At 36.3% G+C, this 14,695-nt stretch overlaps 1 protein-coding gene across 2 annotated transcripts in view; it reads left to right on the plus strand.

Annotated features, from left to right (window-relative positions):
• KDM7A (lysine demethylase 7A) overlaps positions 1–14,695 on the plus strand; it is a 66,739-nt gene that overhangs the window by 22,490 nt on the left and 29,554 nt on the right. For both annotated transcript variants that reach the window (XM_075117444.1, XM_075117454.1), the window contains exons 2-6: positions 4,542–4,627; positions 10,662–10,779; positions 11,643–11,803; positions 13,682–13,823; positions 14,085–14,271. In XM_075117444.1, coding sequence (XP_074973545.1) covers positions 4,542–4,627; positions 10,662–10,779; positions 11,643–11,803; positions 13,682–13,823; positions 14,085–14,271 — 694 coding nt within the window. The remainder of the gene's footprint in view (positions 1–4,541; positions 4,628–10,661; positions 10,780–11,642; positions 11,804–13,681; positions 13,824–14,084; positions 14,272–14,695) is intronic.

A 14,695-nucleotide genomic window follows, 5' to 3' on the forward strand; every position in this document is an offset into this window, starting at 1 on the left:
AGTCAGACTGTTCATGTCAGACTGGAAAACCAAGAGGTCTTTGAGTGTGAATTTTGTGTGTCCCAAGAAGAAAGTAAGAGACTTAAAAAAAAAAATTGGCTCAATTGTGAACTGTAAATCAATGTCTAATTGTAACACATCTATCTAACAATATCTGTTGAAGTAGTAGTAGATGTTCCTGTGATGGCCTGTCACATTTCCTCATCTGCTAGGTGAAGTTTATAGGTACAAAGGGTCACACTGGTGTTGAGAGAAGTGGAAGGTACTGTGGGAAACGTGGTAAGAAGTACAATTGCATCTAGAAAGAAGAGTCTGTTAGCTTGTTTTCCACATGCTACTGAAAGGCATGAAAAAGGAGCTTATGGAATTGAAGTGATGGGGAGAGGAACAGAAGTTGGAATCCAAGAGGATGGTGTCCTGTGTACAACCCAGCTTCTTGACAAATTAACTCATTTTTTCCATGTTGAGGATAATCCATCTGTTTTCTGTGGGCCTTTTATTAGGTCATTGAGAATTACTTACATCTCTCAATTTCTAAGATTTATATTTTCAGTATGCCTTGTATACAGGAAATCTCAGAAATTTCCTAGTAGGAATATTTTACCAACAGCTGATAATCTGGCCTGTGAACCTTTTCAGCTGTGACAGTTAAATTGGGAAAACGGGCATCCAAACTTGTCTCATATCTTGATTTTTGTAGTGCTATGTGTGTAATCATTCCCTTTTACACTTGAAATTTTATATAATGGTAAGGTATATAGACTACTTGTTTTAGGAAGATAAAATAGCTTTTCAAGTAATCGTGTCCCTTTAAGGACACTGAAAATAAGACCTTGAATCGAGAGTGCTTTGGATTTTTTTCTTAAACCAGGATTCTTTCAGCAGTACCAACAGAGGCAGTTAAGCAATCTCTAAAATGTTGTGCTCATACTTGATAACATCAGAAGTAGGGAAGAGAAAAGCCAGACTAGACTGAGAGCAAGCAGGTATTAGAATTGGAAGGTGCAGCAGCCTGTGTGGTGACTGATGTGGATCCAATGCCTGTTTACAACGACATGCTGCTGTAGGAGAGGAGAGGTGCCAGGTGCCTTGGGTGGCTTGCTGTGTACACCTGTGCAGTCTCCAGGGATAATGCTTCCTGTAAATGTTTTGGACTTTTGCAAGCTTCTTTTACAAGGCATTCCAGCATAATTGTGAAATTGTTGTTGAATCTGTCATACTGAATTATCTGTACTCACCTCTTAAATTGTAAATGAATAGCAATACTGTAGTAGATAGCAACCACTGCAGGATTTTTTCTCCCCTGTGAAAGAAGCCTTATCTTCCCTTTACAGAAAAGCAGAGGTCCATTGGTGTCTATCAGATATGTTAACAGTCCTCTTCTGAATGTTTTGGAATTATACTTGCTCCTTTTACATAGCTACAAATATAATAATCGAATGGAAATTTGAGACTAAATCAAAAGCATTCACCTTCTAGTGAGACTTAAGTCCGGAGAATTGGTTCCTCAAACTCTTGAGTAGCAAGGGATTTCTTCAGTTGCCAGGGATGGGCATGTTCTTGTATGTGAAGAAACTTACCACTTCCCTGAATCTTTACCACCTCTTGCTGACCTTGCCTTGGCCTTGGGGAAGTTATGAAGGTCTGACTGTGCAGACACTGATACCATGGTCTATTTTTAACTACATTTTTCTACCTTGCTACTGCTTCTAGAATCATTTCAAGTAAAATGGGGCCTGTTCAGGCCTTCCACCTTCACGAACAGAATTAGAGATACATTTTTACATGGTCTCCTACCATTGCTTTTAATTATTATTATATTTTATTTTTTATTTTGTAATACTGTAAACTTTTCACCATTCCTAAGGACTAGTCTACAGCCTCCCTGCAGGAGATGAGCAGTTCAGGACTAGGTAATATATACTAAAGACATTTCAACCCAAATGGATGGTGAGGTGAAGGACAATAATGATACTTCATTCAGGAAAATGTCAGTGGGTTTGGAGTGCTACTTGGTTTGAGTATGTTAATGCTTTCCAGGCTCTCTGCTACCTCTTGGTGACCTTGCTTTGATGCTTGAGGTCTGAAGTTGCGCTTACCACAGTAATTGATTGCTTGCTAGTAGCCAGAATGATTAATATCACATTCTTCTGTGTACATTGGAGAAAGGGACTTGGAAAAGTGACTGGTTATGGTGCTGTATGTGATTGATAGGCTCAGTTGCATCTTTTGCAATGCTTGTTCTTGCAGGTGCTAGCACCTCGTTTGCCTTTTGCATCAGTCAGGTATCTGCTACTAGATTAGCTTCCAGTATCTCCCAGTTAGTGGTTTTTGCCTTTCCAGTTAGTTCTGTGTTTAGCGCATAAATAGTAGACAGAAAATGTTTGCTTTCTTTATTGAATGGCTATTCTAGATATTCTAATACCATTCCAGTGTCACCTGCTGTCTCTGTACACAAAGCCTGTGTGCCTTCATGAAAGGTTATGGAATTAATCAAGTCAGAGAAAGTGTTTTGTACTTAACAGAATTTCTGCGTTATTTTCAGGCTATCTGTAACATTCTATAAGAGGCAATAAAATTAACATTCTTAAACAGAATACAGCAAACAATTGTCAAAGCTTGAAGGTATTTTTCCTATACTTTGATGCAAAGTTCTTGCTGTTAGTCAGCAAGATAATGTGATTGGGGTGATGAATGTATCAGATAAACACCAAGGAAAAGGGTGTAAGTGAAGCTTTCCCATGAAGCATTGTGTTTTATTGAATAATTGTGCAAACTTGATCAAGATACAGTCCAACATAAGTATCTTTAGCTGTTAAAAAATCAGAAATTTAGTTAAAATAATGGGATTCCCAGGGATGTATAAAACCAGCCTTGTCATTTGGGGCTTTTAGAGTGTACGCTTCAAAACAGTTTTCTTACAATACATAGGATTATGAGTCACTCATCTATTCTATAAAAAGAGAGAACACAAGCAGAAGGAAATGGAGATACGAATTTTTCAAGAATGCTTCTGCCTGCCTTCTTGTTTATATGTCAGCTGAATTTTCATGTAATAACAATTCCTGTAGTTGTGGTCTTAAGACAGATACTAAATATTGCAAGAATTGTGATGAACTGTGGCAGCTGAGTTTTGCATTTAGATTTAAAAATAGTATGTATATAAAAAAGCTATATAATTTCTAAATTTCATGTGGTATGTAGCGAATGGAGAAGTATAAGAACCAACTGAATCTGTTCACAGAGGATTTGGAATGGTGTACTTCTCATTAGTAGTTACATGGGAGATGGTCTTCAGTTTCAGATTTTTTTTGCTCATTGGTGTGCTGTGAAAGCTAGACTGTTTAGTATATTGTTTTGGCAGCATGTGGTGACACTTACTGGAGCATGTCAGCCGTTTTGGCACTAGGCTGCTAGGGAAAAGACTTCTTGTAGCTGGGTCATTTCAAAGCTTCAGTGTTTAAGCTGTCATTACACTTTTGATATGAAACGGATTACCTGAATGGAGCAGCATTCAAGTTCTTGTGTTACTGCAATGCATTGAACGTAAATACCTAAGTTTGGTGTAAATGTTCAGTGTTTGTAGTCTTGCTTCTGTATTATAAAGTCAGCAATTTTATGTGTCAACGAACTTCTGAGAGAAAGAACTCTGCTAGGATTCAAATTCTACCATCAAGTAGGATTACTTTTTTTTTCTTGAGAACTTTGTTCAAAAGCACATCTTCTCCAATTAACCCCTAGTGTTTCAACTTCTAAGAAAATGTATTTAATTTTGGCTATAAAATTGTGTTATTTGGATATGCAGCATGTAGATGTTTTGTCATGACTGTTACAAAGAACTTCAAATTTAATCCTACTTTGACTGTTTTATTTGGGGAAAAAACATGCACCAGGAAAACATTACTCCTCTGAACTGCTCTTTGAAATATTTGTTGCTCTCTTAAAACAAAAACACTTCTCCAAAGTGATTGTGTGGTCACTGGTGTAATTTGCATAGCTAGTACTAGTAGTGTAAAGATTGCAGGAAGAATATGAAAGTATTCTTCATTGATTTGTTTTGGGGGGTAGGTGTCAGTTACATGCTTTTTGCAGAAAAAAGAAAAAAAACCACAAAAATCCATTATCTTCTACAAATTGACAGCACAATGACTTCAGAAATTTTTTAAAATCACAACTTTTATAAGGAAAACTGCTTGAATTATTTTTTTATAAACTGTTTCCTGTAATTAGGATCAAAGGTTTTTTTGGGGGATGAGGAGTAATGGTATACATTGTGCACTCACTTCAAAAAAAATTTGATTCTTGTTTCCTTTTTATGATTTTTTTTTTTTTTTAAAGGGGCATTCTTTATTCAGTGATAAACAAATTGTTACTCAAAATTTACATGGCAACCCAGTCAGTAGTTGAGGTAATTTGGTATCTATTTACAATTTTGTAGACTAAGCATGTTCTGGTGAAGACTTGAGATTTAATTAATTTTTAGCTTGAAAAATAAATCTTGCATGTATTACCATTAACATATTTTAAAAATATTATTACAGCTGCGTTGGGGTAGAGGAGCACCATGCTGTTGACATTGATCTATACCATTGTCCCAACTGTGCAGTTCTCCATGGGCCTTCTCTAAGTAAGTATGGATTATTCAAATTTTATTTTACACTTTTAGTCTGTTTTCTCTTGATGTACAATTGAAAAAAGGCTGTTCAGAAGAACATTCAAGATGAGCTTGATTATTTAGAAGGTACTGGTTCTACATGACTGACTCTGAGCTGATAAAAAAAATAACAAAACAAAGCAAACCATCCTGAAATGTTCCTTGATCTGGAGATGCAGATAGAATAAAATAGAAACTACTGCTACAGATCAGAGAAATCAAAGTGCACAGAGCTAGAAGAAAACAATCATACTTAGGAAGGCAACTTTGAGAAAACGTAAGAGTTAGCTGTCTCACCTTTCTTGATGATTGTAGTCTATATGCCACAACAGTCCAGTGAAATCTGAGAATATGAACTTCTTGTACATTTTGTTTTGGGGTTTGTTTTTTTTCTATTTATATCCTTGAGTTACATAGCTCTGAATTTCATGTTTCTGATTTATAAACAAGTTTCCGCCAAGTTCCTCATCCAATTGTATTGCCAGAAGAGTCTATGAAACAGAGCAGCAAGAGAGACCTCTTTGTTGGTGTTCTTTTCAGTAGATATTTGGTGTAGAGATCTGCAGTGGAAAGATGGTAACACTGCAATTCTGAAGAAAACAGTTTTTGTCTTTCTGTAACTACTGAAAGGATACTGCTTTACCCAACTTGTTAGACTTTTACCCCATGACTTTTGTTCTCAAAAGAAAACAATGTAAAAATTAATTTCACCTTTCCAGCAATGAATTAAGTTTCTATGTTCAGACCTGAAAAATGTTTATATGCACTGTGTATCTTTTAACCTCCAAGCACTAAATCGTGGCCATTTGTGTTTTCTAATGTCGGGTTTTCTTCGTTTCAAGACCACATAATGGTTTATAGTCAGCAGTGACTTAAGATCTAGAATCTTTTCAAAGCTGAATTACTTTACTATTTAGAAATAAGTTTAAAACCACGGCCCCCTCACTGGTAGTCTTCTGGAGTATGAACAAAGTGATAAAGGATCACTTACTGATGTCATTCATGTGTGTTGCACAATATGTATCTTGTATAGTATGTGAGTTCAGGATTAGGTACTTTTACACTGGGGGCTAAAAGGTAAGATAAATGCTGTTTTACATGCTTGTAGCTTTTAGTATTCCGGTTGTCATTTTCAGTTAAAAATCTGCATGTCTCTCCTGTAAATCAGTAAACAAATAACAGCCATTTCTCCCCCACACCCCATCTAGTTTTTCTGTGGAACAGAGGGACTAGGAGGAGGAGTAGAAGGGTTATCATATCAGACTTTCAAAATAATAAACAAGTACATTTGAAACGTCTTTTCTTTTCTTGGTTTGGGAGAGCTAGTATTCACTGTTATGCCTGTGGAAAACATTTCTTGTAATGCAGAGGCTGCTAGCTCTAATGCAAGCTCTGTCTCGCCTGCAGCAATTTGACAGTGAGATAAGAGTGATTTTTGTGTTGGAAGTCTTTTCAAAAAGACAAGAATCTGTGGTAAAAATTATCCTTATTACTTCATATTGCCTCAAGTAAGTAGATCATCTAGATTTAGTTGAAGCTTCAGAGATGCCACTTATCAACCCAAGCAGAGCTGATATATTGAAATGTATCTTCACCTGGAATTTTATTAATTGCTCTTAGCTAAGCTGACAGAATAAAATCTATGATAGTTTGTGGTTTGGGCTCTATTTACTAAGTGTTTAGAGAGACTGATAATATCTCATGACTTCAAGTGTTGCAGCAATGCTCCAGAGTGCTTCAATCATATGAAATTATGTAAGTAAAAAAAAGCATTTTTATTTACAGCTTCATAGTCTAAAATCCCTTTGTCTAAAGAAGTTTTGAAAGAGACAGAAATTCAGCTGTTTGATTTAAGGGAGCAAGTATATCTAATTTCAGCAGACACTTGTGTATATAATCTCATCTAATGAAATGATATAGGGCAAAAAATTGACTAAAAATATACAGGAAACACATACTTCATACTACCAAATGGATGGTTACTTTCAATATCCTACAAAATTAATTATGTAAAAGTTCCAGCAATGAAAAGAAAGCTACTGCGTAGTTAGATGTAAAGATCAGATTAATACAGGAGAACCAATAAATTTCTTCTCATATTTCAAACAAAAATAAATCCTCTTCTCAATTTGGAAGAAAAACAATTTTACAAGACCTGTAGTAAAGAAGCCATATGTGTAAAATGCTAAATAATGAATCCTAAAATCATAAATAATTAAAAAAGAGCTACTAAAAAGAAATAGTAATATATTATGGAGTTTTCTTAGCTTATTTGGTTTAGAGTCTTCATATTATATTTTATTATTCTCCAAGTTTTCTCAGCGACCCTTAAGTCTGAAAATGTCTACATGAATGCTGGGAGTCAGGTCTGTCACTAGACTGTAGAATCCAGAGCTTTAAGACAGCATGTGGTGCAGTGAATGTTAACAGGACTGTGGCTGGCAGAACATTACTTTCTTAATGTGGTCTTACTGTCTCAAATTCTGTAAATACTGTCCCACCTGAGGGTTTTTTGTTGTGGGGGTTTTTTTTTTTTTTTTTGGACTGGGGTAGTAATGCCAGTGTTTGTTCTGAGCTGACTGTATGAGGTGATGCACCAGGCCTTAGAAGTGGTATTGAATGATTTACTGTATGCTCCTCAAAATGTTTCAGTCTTCCTATGCTAACATTTCCCTTCCCTTTTTGGTCACTGGGAAACACCTAGAGGACCACTTCCAAGCCCTGAGGCTTCATTGTACAGAGGTATACCTCTTGATATGGTCGCCCCATTTGAAGTCTAGCATGTGACCTCTGAGACAGATAGTCTAGTGTGAGAAGGCAAGGAATAGAATTTGCCTAAAGTAGGTACAGTTACTGGCCCACTGCTTTGAGTGTATAAGGAATGTAATTTAAAAATAGCTTTCTGCTTACTTTTAATGAAAACTTCCAGCACATTCCTTTCCTTTCTCAACCCCCCTGCAACTGTTTAGTGTCCTCTTGGTGTGTGTATTTTTAGTATTGTCACAGTGGGCTGTGCCTCAGTCTTCAGGGACAGCAAGGCCTTCCACTAGTTCAGAGCGTTTGGGAGAGGCAGGTGCTATATGTTTATCACTAGATAAGTTTCAACTTATCTAGTTGTTTGGGTTTTTTGTTTTAATTTGAGCAGGAGAATCCGTTCAGTTACATTATTTTTCTTGCAACTGTTATTGTAATGTCTTAGGGAGTTAGAAAAGCTCTAGAATAAAGGTATTTGTAAGTGGAAAAGTTTTCATTACTGTTTTCTGTTCTTCAGAGTTCTCTTACTTAGGGAAGGATGATGTACATTGCCAAGTATTAAGCAAAGGAACAACTTTAATATCTAGTTTTTTTAAGTGTTGGAAAGACAGATTTTTAATAGTTGGTTTAGTGCTATAAAATCTCTTAAGCAGCTGTATCATCTTACAATTTTAATGAGCTGTTACAACAGCAGTGAATTTATGAGAAACTCCTCTGCTGCAAATTAGTATTAGCCACTAATTTCTTGTATTATTATTTATGACTGAGAAAATAGCTTTGAAAACTTAATAAACCTGGCTACATTATTTATGAAGTTTTACTGTATTTGGATAGTTGGCTTATTAAGCAGGCTCTTCAGCCCTGGTTTTCAGGTTAGCAAATAGCTATAAATGTCAGTTTATTCTCTTAAATACCTTCTAAAGGGTACATTTTGTCACTTCTCTAGGAAATAGCTTATCAATAGGAATAATTATCTGTTACGTGTAATGACTGTAAGATGTCAATTATTCCTATAAAACCAACTGGTTTTTTCTGGAAAATCAGCACTTTTTTTCTTTTTAGAGGCTGTTGTGGGTTTTTTTTTGTTTTGTTTTTTTTTTTTTTTTAATTCTAAAATCCATATCCTCGTATTACTGTTAGCTGTGTTTTCAGTATTACTAGTTGGTTTTTTAGATTTTGGGTACATCATGACTTTGGTAAACTTAAGGATGAGCTCCTTCATAAAGTTCAGATTTGTATTAATACAGTTGTTTAGCTGGATGTCCTATTTGCACTGCAGGCTTTTTTGTATATGCCTGTAAAACACCATTTGTGTTGACAAGTAACAGTAGCTTTTTCCCTCTTCTGTGTTTCATCAGCAAATATAACTAAATTTCTGCTTAATATTAGTTAAATTATAGATCTGGTCTCAGTAAATCTTCTTGGGGCAGTCTTCCAGTAGCAGTAACAATTATCTAATGCTGTGAAGCAGTGTTTGGCTTTTTTTAGGGGAAACTGAAATGCAACCTAAAAATTACTGTACCCTTAGTATGTTTTAGTGTGGTAAATGATATGCTGTTAGGTCAGTAGAGAAAGGTAGCAAGTTCACCGTGATCGGAATTTCTTTCCCAGATGATGAGACGGCGGTCCTTTTTTGCTGAGGATATCTGTTGGGAATTTAATGGGGCTTCTCAGCCTGTTGAATGGTTGAGGACAAGAGATATGGGTTTATTTGTACAGACAGACAGTGCTCCAAAGTGCATTTTGCTAACAAACAGATGACACAACCAAGGGCTTCCTTTCAAAGCAGTGAGCTAGTGTTCTTCATAAATGAAGGTACAAGATGAGTGGTTGATTAAGATGAATTAATGAAATATCCATTGTGAAATAATTTGTCATGAAATAATGAAAATTTGAAGACAGGCAGTAAGTTCACCATGATATCATAAGTCATTTTGTCCTCTGCTTCACTTAAGGCCAAAAAATTCAAATGGCAAGGCTGCATACAGCTTACAATGTTCTAAAATACAGCCTTTCAATATATAAAGGGGACTTACAAGAAAGAAGACAACTTTTTACTAAGGCCTGTCATGATAGGACAAGACATAACGGTTCTAAACTGAAAAAGGGTAGGTTTACATTGGATAAAAGGAAGAAATTCTTTACTATGAGGGTGGTGAGGCACTGGAAAAGGTTGCCCAGAGAAGTTGTGGATGCCCCATCCTCCTGGAAGTGTTCCCAGGTCAGGTCGGAGGGGGCTTTGAGCAACCTGATCTAGTGGAGGATGTCCCTGCCCATGGCAGGGGGATTGGAGTAGATGATCTTTAAAGGTCCCTTCCCACCCAAACCATTCCAAGATTCTGTGAAAATATTTTTTTTCCTCATTTGTTTATCTGTCATTTGTCATGGGGAGACCAACACAACAGTTTTTATGAGAATGTCTGGTTTTTTCATTTTCCTTGGCCCTTTGAGTATAGGGAACTGTTGAAAATGCAATTTAATTGCTATTGAGCTATGCCCAAAATTGTAATAGAACATTATTTCATCCTTTTTTTTTTTTTTTTATTAATATGTTTCAATAGTACATTAAAGTTTCAAACAACTCAGAAGTTGATTTTTTTGGGGTGTAATGGTTGAGTTATATGTATTGTGCTGGCATAATAAAGATCACACTTGCCTAAAACAGTTCATGCCTGAAACTGAGACATAGGCAGTGAATAAAAGAAAGGTGGTTTGGTTTCAAACAGCATATGATAGTGAATAGTAGTAATATTATCAGACTGGATATGGGTATGCTTATATGGTGAGATAGCACAGTGGGTTTAGGTCCTGTTAATTCTGTGTTATTATATACAATGAAGTCTATGTATCTTGAAGAGGTACGATTCTTCTGTTTATTTTGGAAAAAAAAATGGTCTGAGCTTTAGGGAATGAAAGTTCTGTTTCTAGATTTGTTGCTGACTTTTTAGATTTGGACAAATTTCAGGCTGCTGCTGTTTACTTGTGCTGCACTGGATATGGAGTCTTAAATCACTGAGTATAACATGCACTGAGGTTCTCAGATAGAAGGAGCTATAGAAGTTTAGAGGATGACTGTCAGGTGTCCTGGAGATTTCATTTGTTCCAAATAGGTAGAGTGTCACCTGCATAAACAATAAGGTTTGTTAATCATTAATAATGTGATTGAGGCATGTCTGGCTCACTGATGGGATGACTGCTAAGCTGAGCCATCTTATTTAACTAATTCAAAGTTTAATCCTTCTAAAACTTGTAGTGAAGAAGAGGAGGAACTGGCACAGACATGACTACACAGAGTTGGATGATGGTTCCAAACCGGTGCAGGCTGGAACACGGACCTTTGTTAAACAGCTGCGGGCTCGCTCTTTCCCAAGGTATAGAAGCTTTCTTACACATTTCAGTGAAAAAAAAGAGAGAAACATTGTTGGCTGAGTGTGGCTTAGGGGAGGTGACTAACATTTCTCTGCTTCAGAAAATGAAGATTGAGGATGACTCCCTCCTCCTTTAGAACCTCACCCCCCTGCCACATTTCAGATGGATACATTTGCCTTTTCATGCAGTAGCTTCCCCTGTTCAGTTTTGCACTGGGATATATTGTCCGTCAGAACCGTTACAGGGTGATGTGGGGGTTTTGAGTTTTAGTGATTTTGTGGGGGAGTGGGGGCAGTAGCAAAAGTGGTTGGTTTTTAGTTTTATTTTTTGTGCCTGAACTGTCAGAATATCGTCTTCTATTCCTCTAGTCCAGGAATATTCCTCAATGTCATTCCAAATAATATAGACCATTTCTATGAGCTGCTGGTCTATCTGTTCTCACATGCTTTAGAGGAAAGTGGAGAAACATGGTCATACTTTCATCCTCTGCCTGTCTGTGATTGGCTATCTCGCTAAAACACAATGACTTATAATTCTTTAAAGGAGTCTGTTGTTGTTACCAAGATGTACTTGAATACCTTCTCTGAGAATTCCCTTTCCCCATGCTCTTAAACTACTGCATTCAGTCATTTAGAAAGACTATGAGTTCCCAGGTTATGAGCGACAGTAAACATTTCCTTGCTGTTTTAGGTCGTTTTCTTTGTCTTTTAGTTAAATGCTTAATGTAATAGTAGTGGGTCCACTTATTTTGTATTCAAATGTAGCCATTCCCATCTGTCTTCCTCCAAACAGTGACATTTTTTTTTTTCAGTAGTGCTTGGAAAGGATGCTTTTCTGCTAATGTTCCATTATTTTTTTCCACCAGTGCTGATGAAGTAATTTTGAAAATGCATGGAAGCCAGTTGACACAAAGATACTTGGAGAAACATGGGTTTGATGTTCCTATTATGGTTCCTAAATTAGATGGTCTGGGGCTCAGGCTTCCTCCGCCAACTTTCTCCGTTTTAGATGTGGAACGCTATGTAGGTAAGAGTCACTTTGGAGTACTTACAAATCATCCTGTCTGTAAACTAAAATAAATATTTGCATCATTATAAGAGCTTCTAGGGTGCTAAATAGATATTCTAAGTTGAATTACTTCTAACAGAAGACTAGCAGAGAGTAAAATGAAAGCTAGGGATTTGGGGTCATCCCCCACTTTCTTTTTTCCTGGGTGGGTGTGGTAGGTACATGATAGGAGTACAGCCTTACTTTTCAGCTTTCAAACATGTTAATTTTGGTGCAAGCTAAACATGAAATCCTGGGGGTTTTTTCTGCTACATGTTGTAAACCAATAAAGTATAATGACTTTTAAGATTGTTCTCTTCGTGAGAATTGAATGAATCACTCATATGATCAATAAAGTTTAATCATTGGTTAGGATATTGCAAAACTTTTGGGCTCAGTAAATTGGCATTTCTGATTTAAATTCTTCTTCCTGGAGAATTTCCTACCTTGGCTTCCTTTGGTGGCAGAGCTAGAGCTTCCCAAGGACCATTTCTTTCTTACCAGATCTCTGGGCAGTCTGTAATTGTTTCAACCTCATGTGAGGGTGCAGTACAAAGTAGAAGAAACTGAGCCAATTGCAGCATGATGTTTTCTGTAATGTATAGTTGAGAAGTCTATATATGTCCTTGTCTGTGTTCTTGTGATAACCTAGTTTAATGATGTGTGCTGAAAGTAGATTTTCTGTCCGTCAGCATTTTACAATAGCACCAGAATGGAGGAAATATGTAGTATGTGGAATGTTGTTACCACTATGATGATTATAAACAGTAATGTGTTCTGCTTTAAAGGGTAATTATCATTTTGATACTTCTGAATCTTTTCTTTTGGGATGCTGCCTCTTCAGAGTCAGAGAGAAACTTGGTCTTTCCCAGTTTAGGGAAAATACTAGAATGCCACAGATCTACCTTTCTATTACTGAAATTAAAAGTAAGAAAACTGAATAAATACTATTCCAACTGGAATTTATCAAGATGATACTAACTTGCAATTTTAAAGTAATTATGTTTATAATGTACATCTAAATACATTCTAGCATTCCAAAATTAATTGTCAAATTTGGCCATTGTATAACTGAATGGACGTAAACCAGTTGCTAATGTTGTTGTTAGTCCTTTCTCTTGGCTGAAGGTTGCTTCCTCCTTGTGTAGCTCTATAGATGTATCACTAAAATACACAATGTGTAAGGCAATCCTTGTCTTCAGAAATGAAGCACGCTCATGGCTTAATTATTCAGTGAAATTACTGTATCCTTAAAAGTTATGCATGTGTATAAGGAGGGTGGAGGTGGGCTTGAAGAATGTTTGTGAAGGAATACCTGCATAGCTTTTAACGTTAAAAACTTACCAATTATGGCACAAGTCTAGTGCAGTTTGCTAAGAATTACAAGCTGTGAGCAGGAGGATTTATTATTTGTAAAGAATTCTCAGTGGTCCTTGTGTTAAATATTCAAGTGCTGTGGTGATGATTAATAGGAAGAGTGAGGAATAGATCTGCTTTGATAACTCTCTCTATGCTAGTCTTTCCAATTGCAGCCACAAACCCATTTTTTTTTTAAACGAGTTGCAGTCATTCTATACTGCTGTTTTTGGTTAACCACAGGAAAGAGGATTTATTTTTAGAGTGTGTTCAGTTCTGTCCGTAGCTGATTATAGCAATTAAAGTTAGACCTAATACAAACTTGGCTTATACTGATCTGTCTCTGTTCCAAGAGAATGCTGGTAGTAGTGGAGTTTCTGTGCAGAATGTTTTGATAAAGGCTGGAAAAAAAAGTTAAATTTCGCTTAAACATCTTAACTGGCTGGTTTTTGTCTGTGATACTGTGATCTGTGTTTAAGAAAGTCATTCTATTTTTCACAGGTGGCGACAAAGTGATAGATGTAATAGATGTAGCAAGACAAGCAGACAGTAAAATGAAGCTCCATAATTATATTAAATATTTCACAAATCCTGACCGACCAAAAGTGTTGAATGTGATCAGCCTGGAATTCTCAGACACAAAGTGAGTATTGACTTCAATTCCTTGAACATATCAAGTGGTTTTCACTAAGGTGAACAGTGTGTGTAGGAATATGTCTGTAGGGGGAAAGACAGGAGGTATTTTATGTAGACAGCTCTGTGATGTAATGCGGGTATTAAACTTTTCTATTAATTCATAAGTAACAACTTTGTAGGAAACAAAAATTTAAATCTCTCATTTAAAAAGAGGCGTGCTTACCCTTGATTATATTTATGGTTCTTTTTTGTTTGTTTGTTTTAAAAGGATGTCTGAATTAGTGGAAGTACCAGATATTGCCAGAAAGCTTTCATGGGTGGAAAATTATTGGCCAGATGATTCTGTCTTCCCTAAACCTTTTGTTCAGAAGTATTGCTTGATGGGTGTCCAGGACAGCTACACTGATTTTCATATCGATTTTGGAGGAACTTCAGTTTGGTACCATGTTCTCTGGGTATGAAGGCTCCTTGATTTATGACTGTGCGAAACGAAATTTATTCAGTGTGCAGCTTTCTGCCATGGCATTATCACCTGTTTAGAATTATCACCTTATGAAATTTTCTGCTTAAAAAACCAGGGGAGGGGCTTGAAAGTAAATTACTGATTGTTGCTCTTACCTTTTTATGCTTTTAATTTAGCATGCTGTTGGTGACTGCTAGACTATAATTGGTTGACTGATCATTTTAGCAGATGGGTAGGTGATATAGTGAGGTTTTAGTATAAAAAAAAAAAAAGAATGAAAAGCATTGACATACTCATCTTTTTCTTCTTCCCACAAACTTTGACCATGTGTACATCATAGAAGAGGCAAAGTGGTTTCATCGTATGTTTTCTCATTTGGCATGTCTGCATATACCCATAAATTGTTTATAAAAGCT

The sequence above is a fragment of the Phalacrocorax aristotelis genome, chromosome 1 (genome assembly GCF_949628215.1).
Source record: "Phalacrocorax aristotelis chromosome 1, bGulAri2.1, whole genome shotgun sequence".
NCBI classification, from domain to species: domain Eukaryota; kingdom Metazoa; phylum Chordata; class Aves; order Suliformes; family Phalacrocoracidae; genus Phalacrocorax; species Phalacrocorax aristotelis.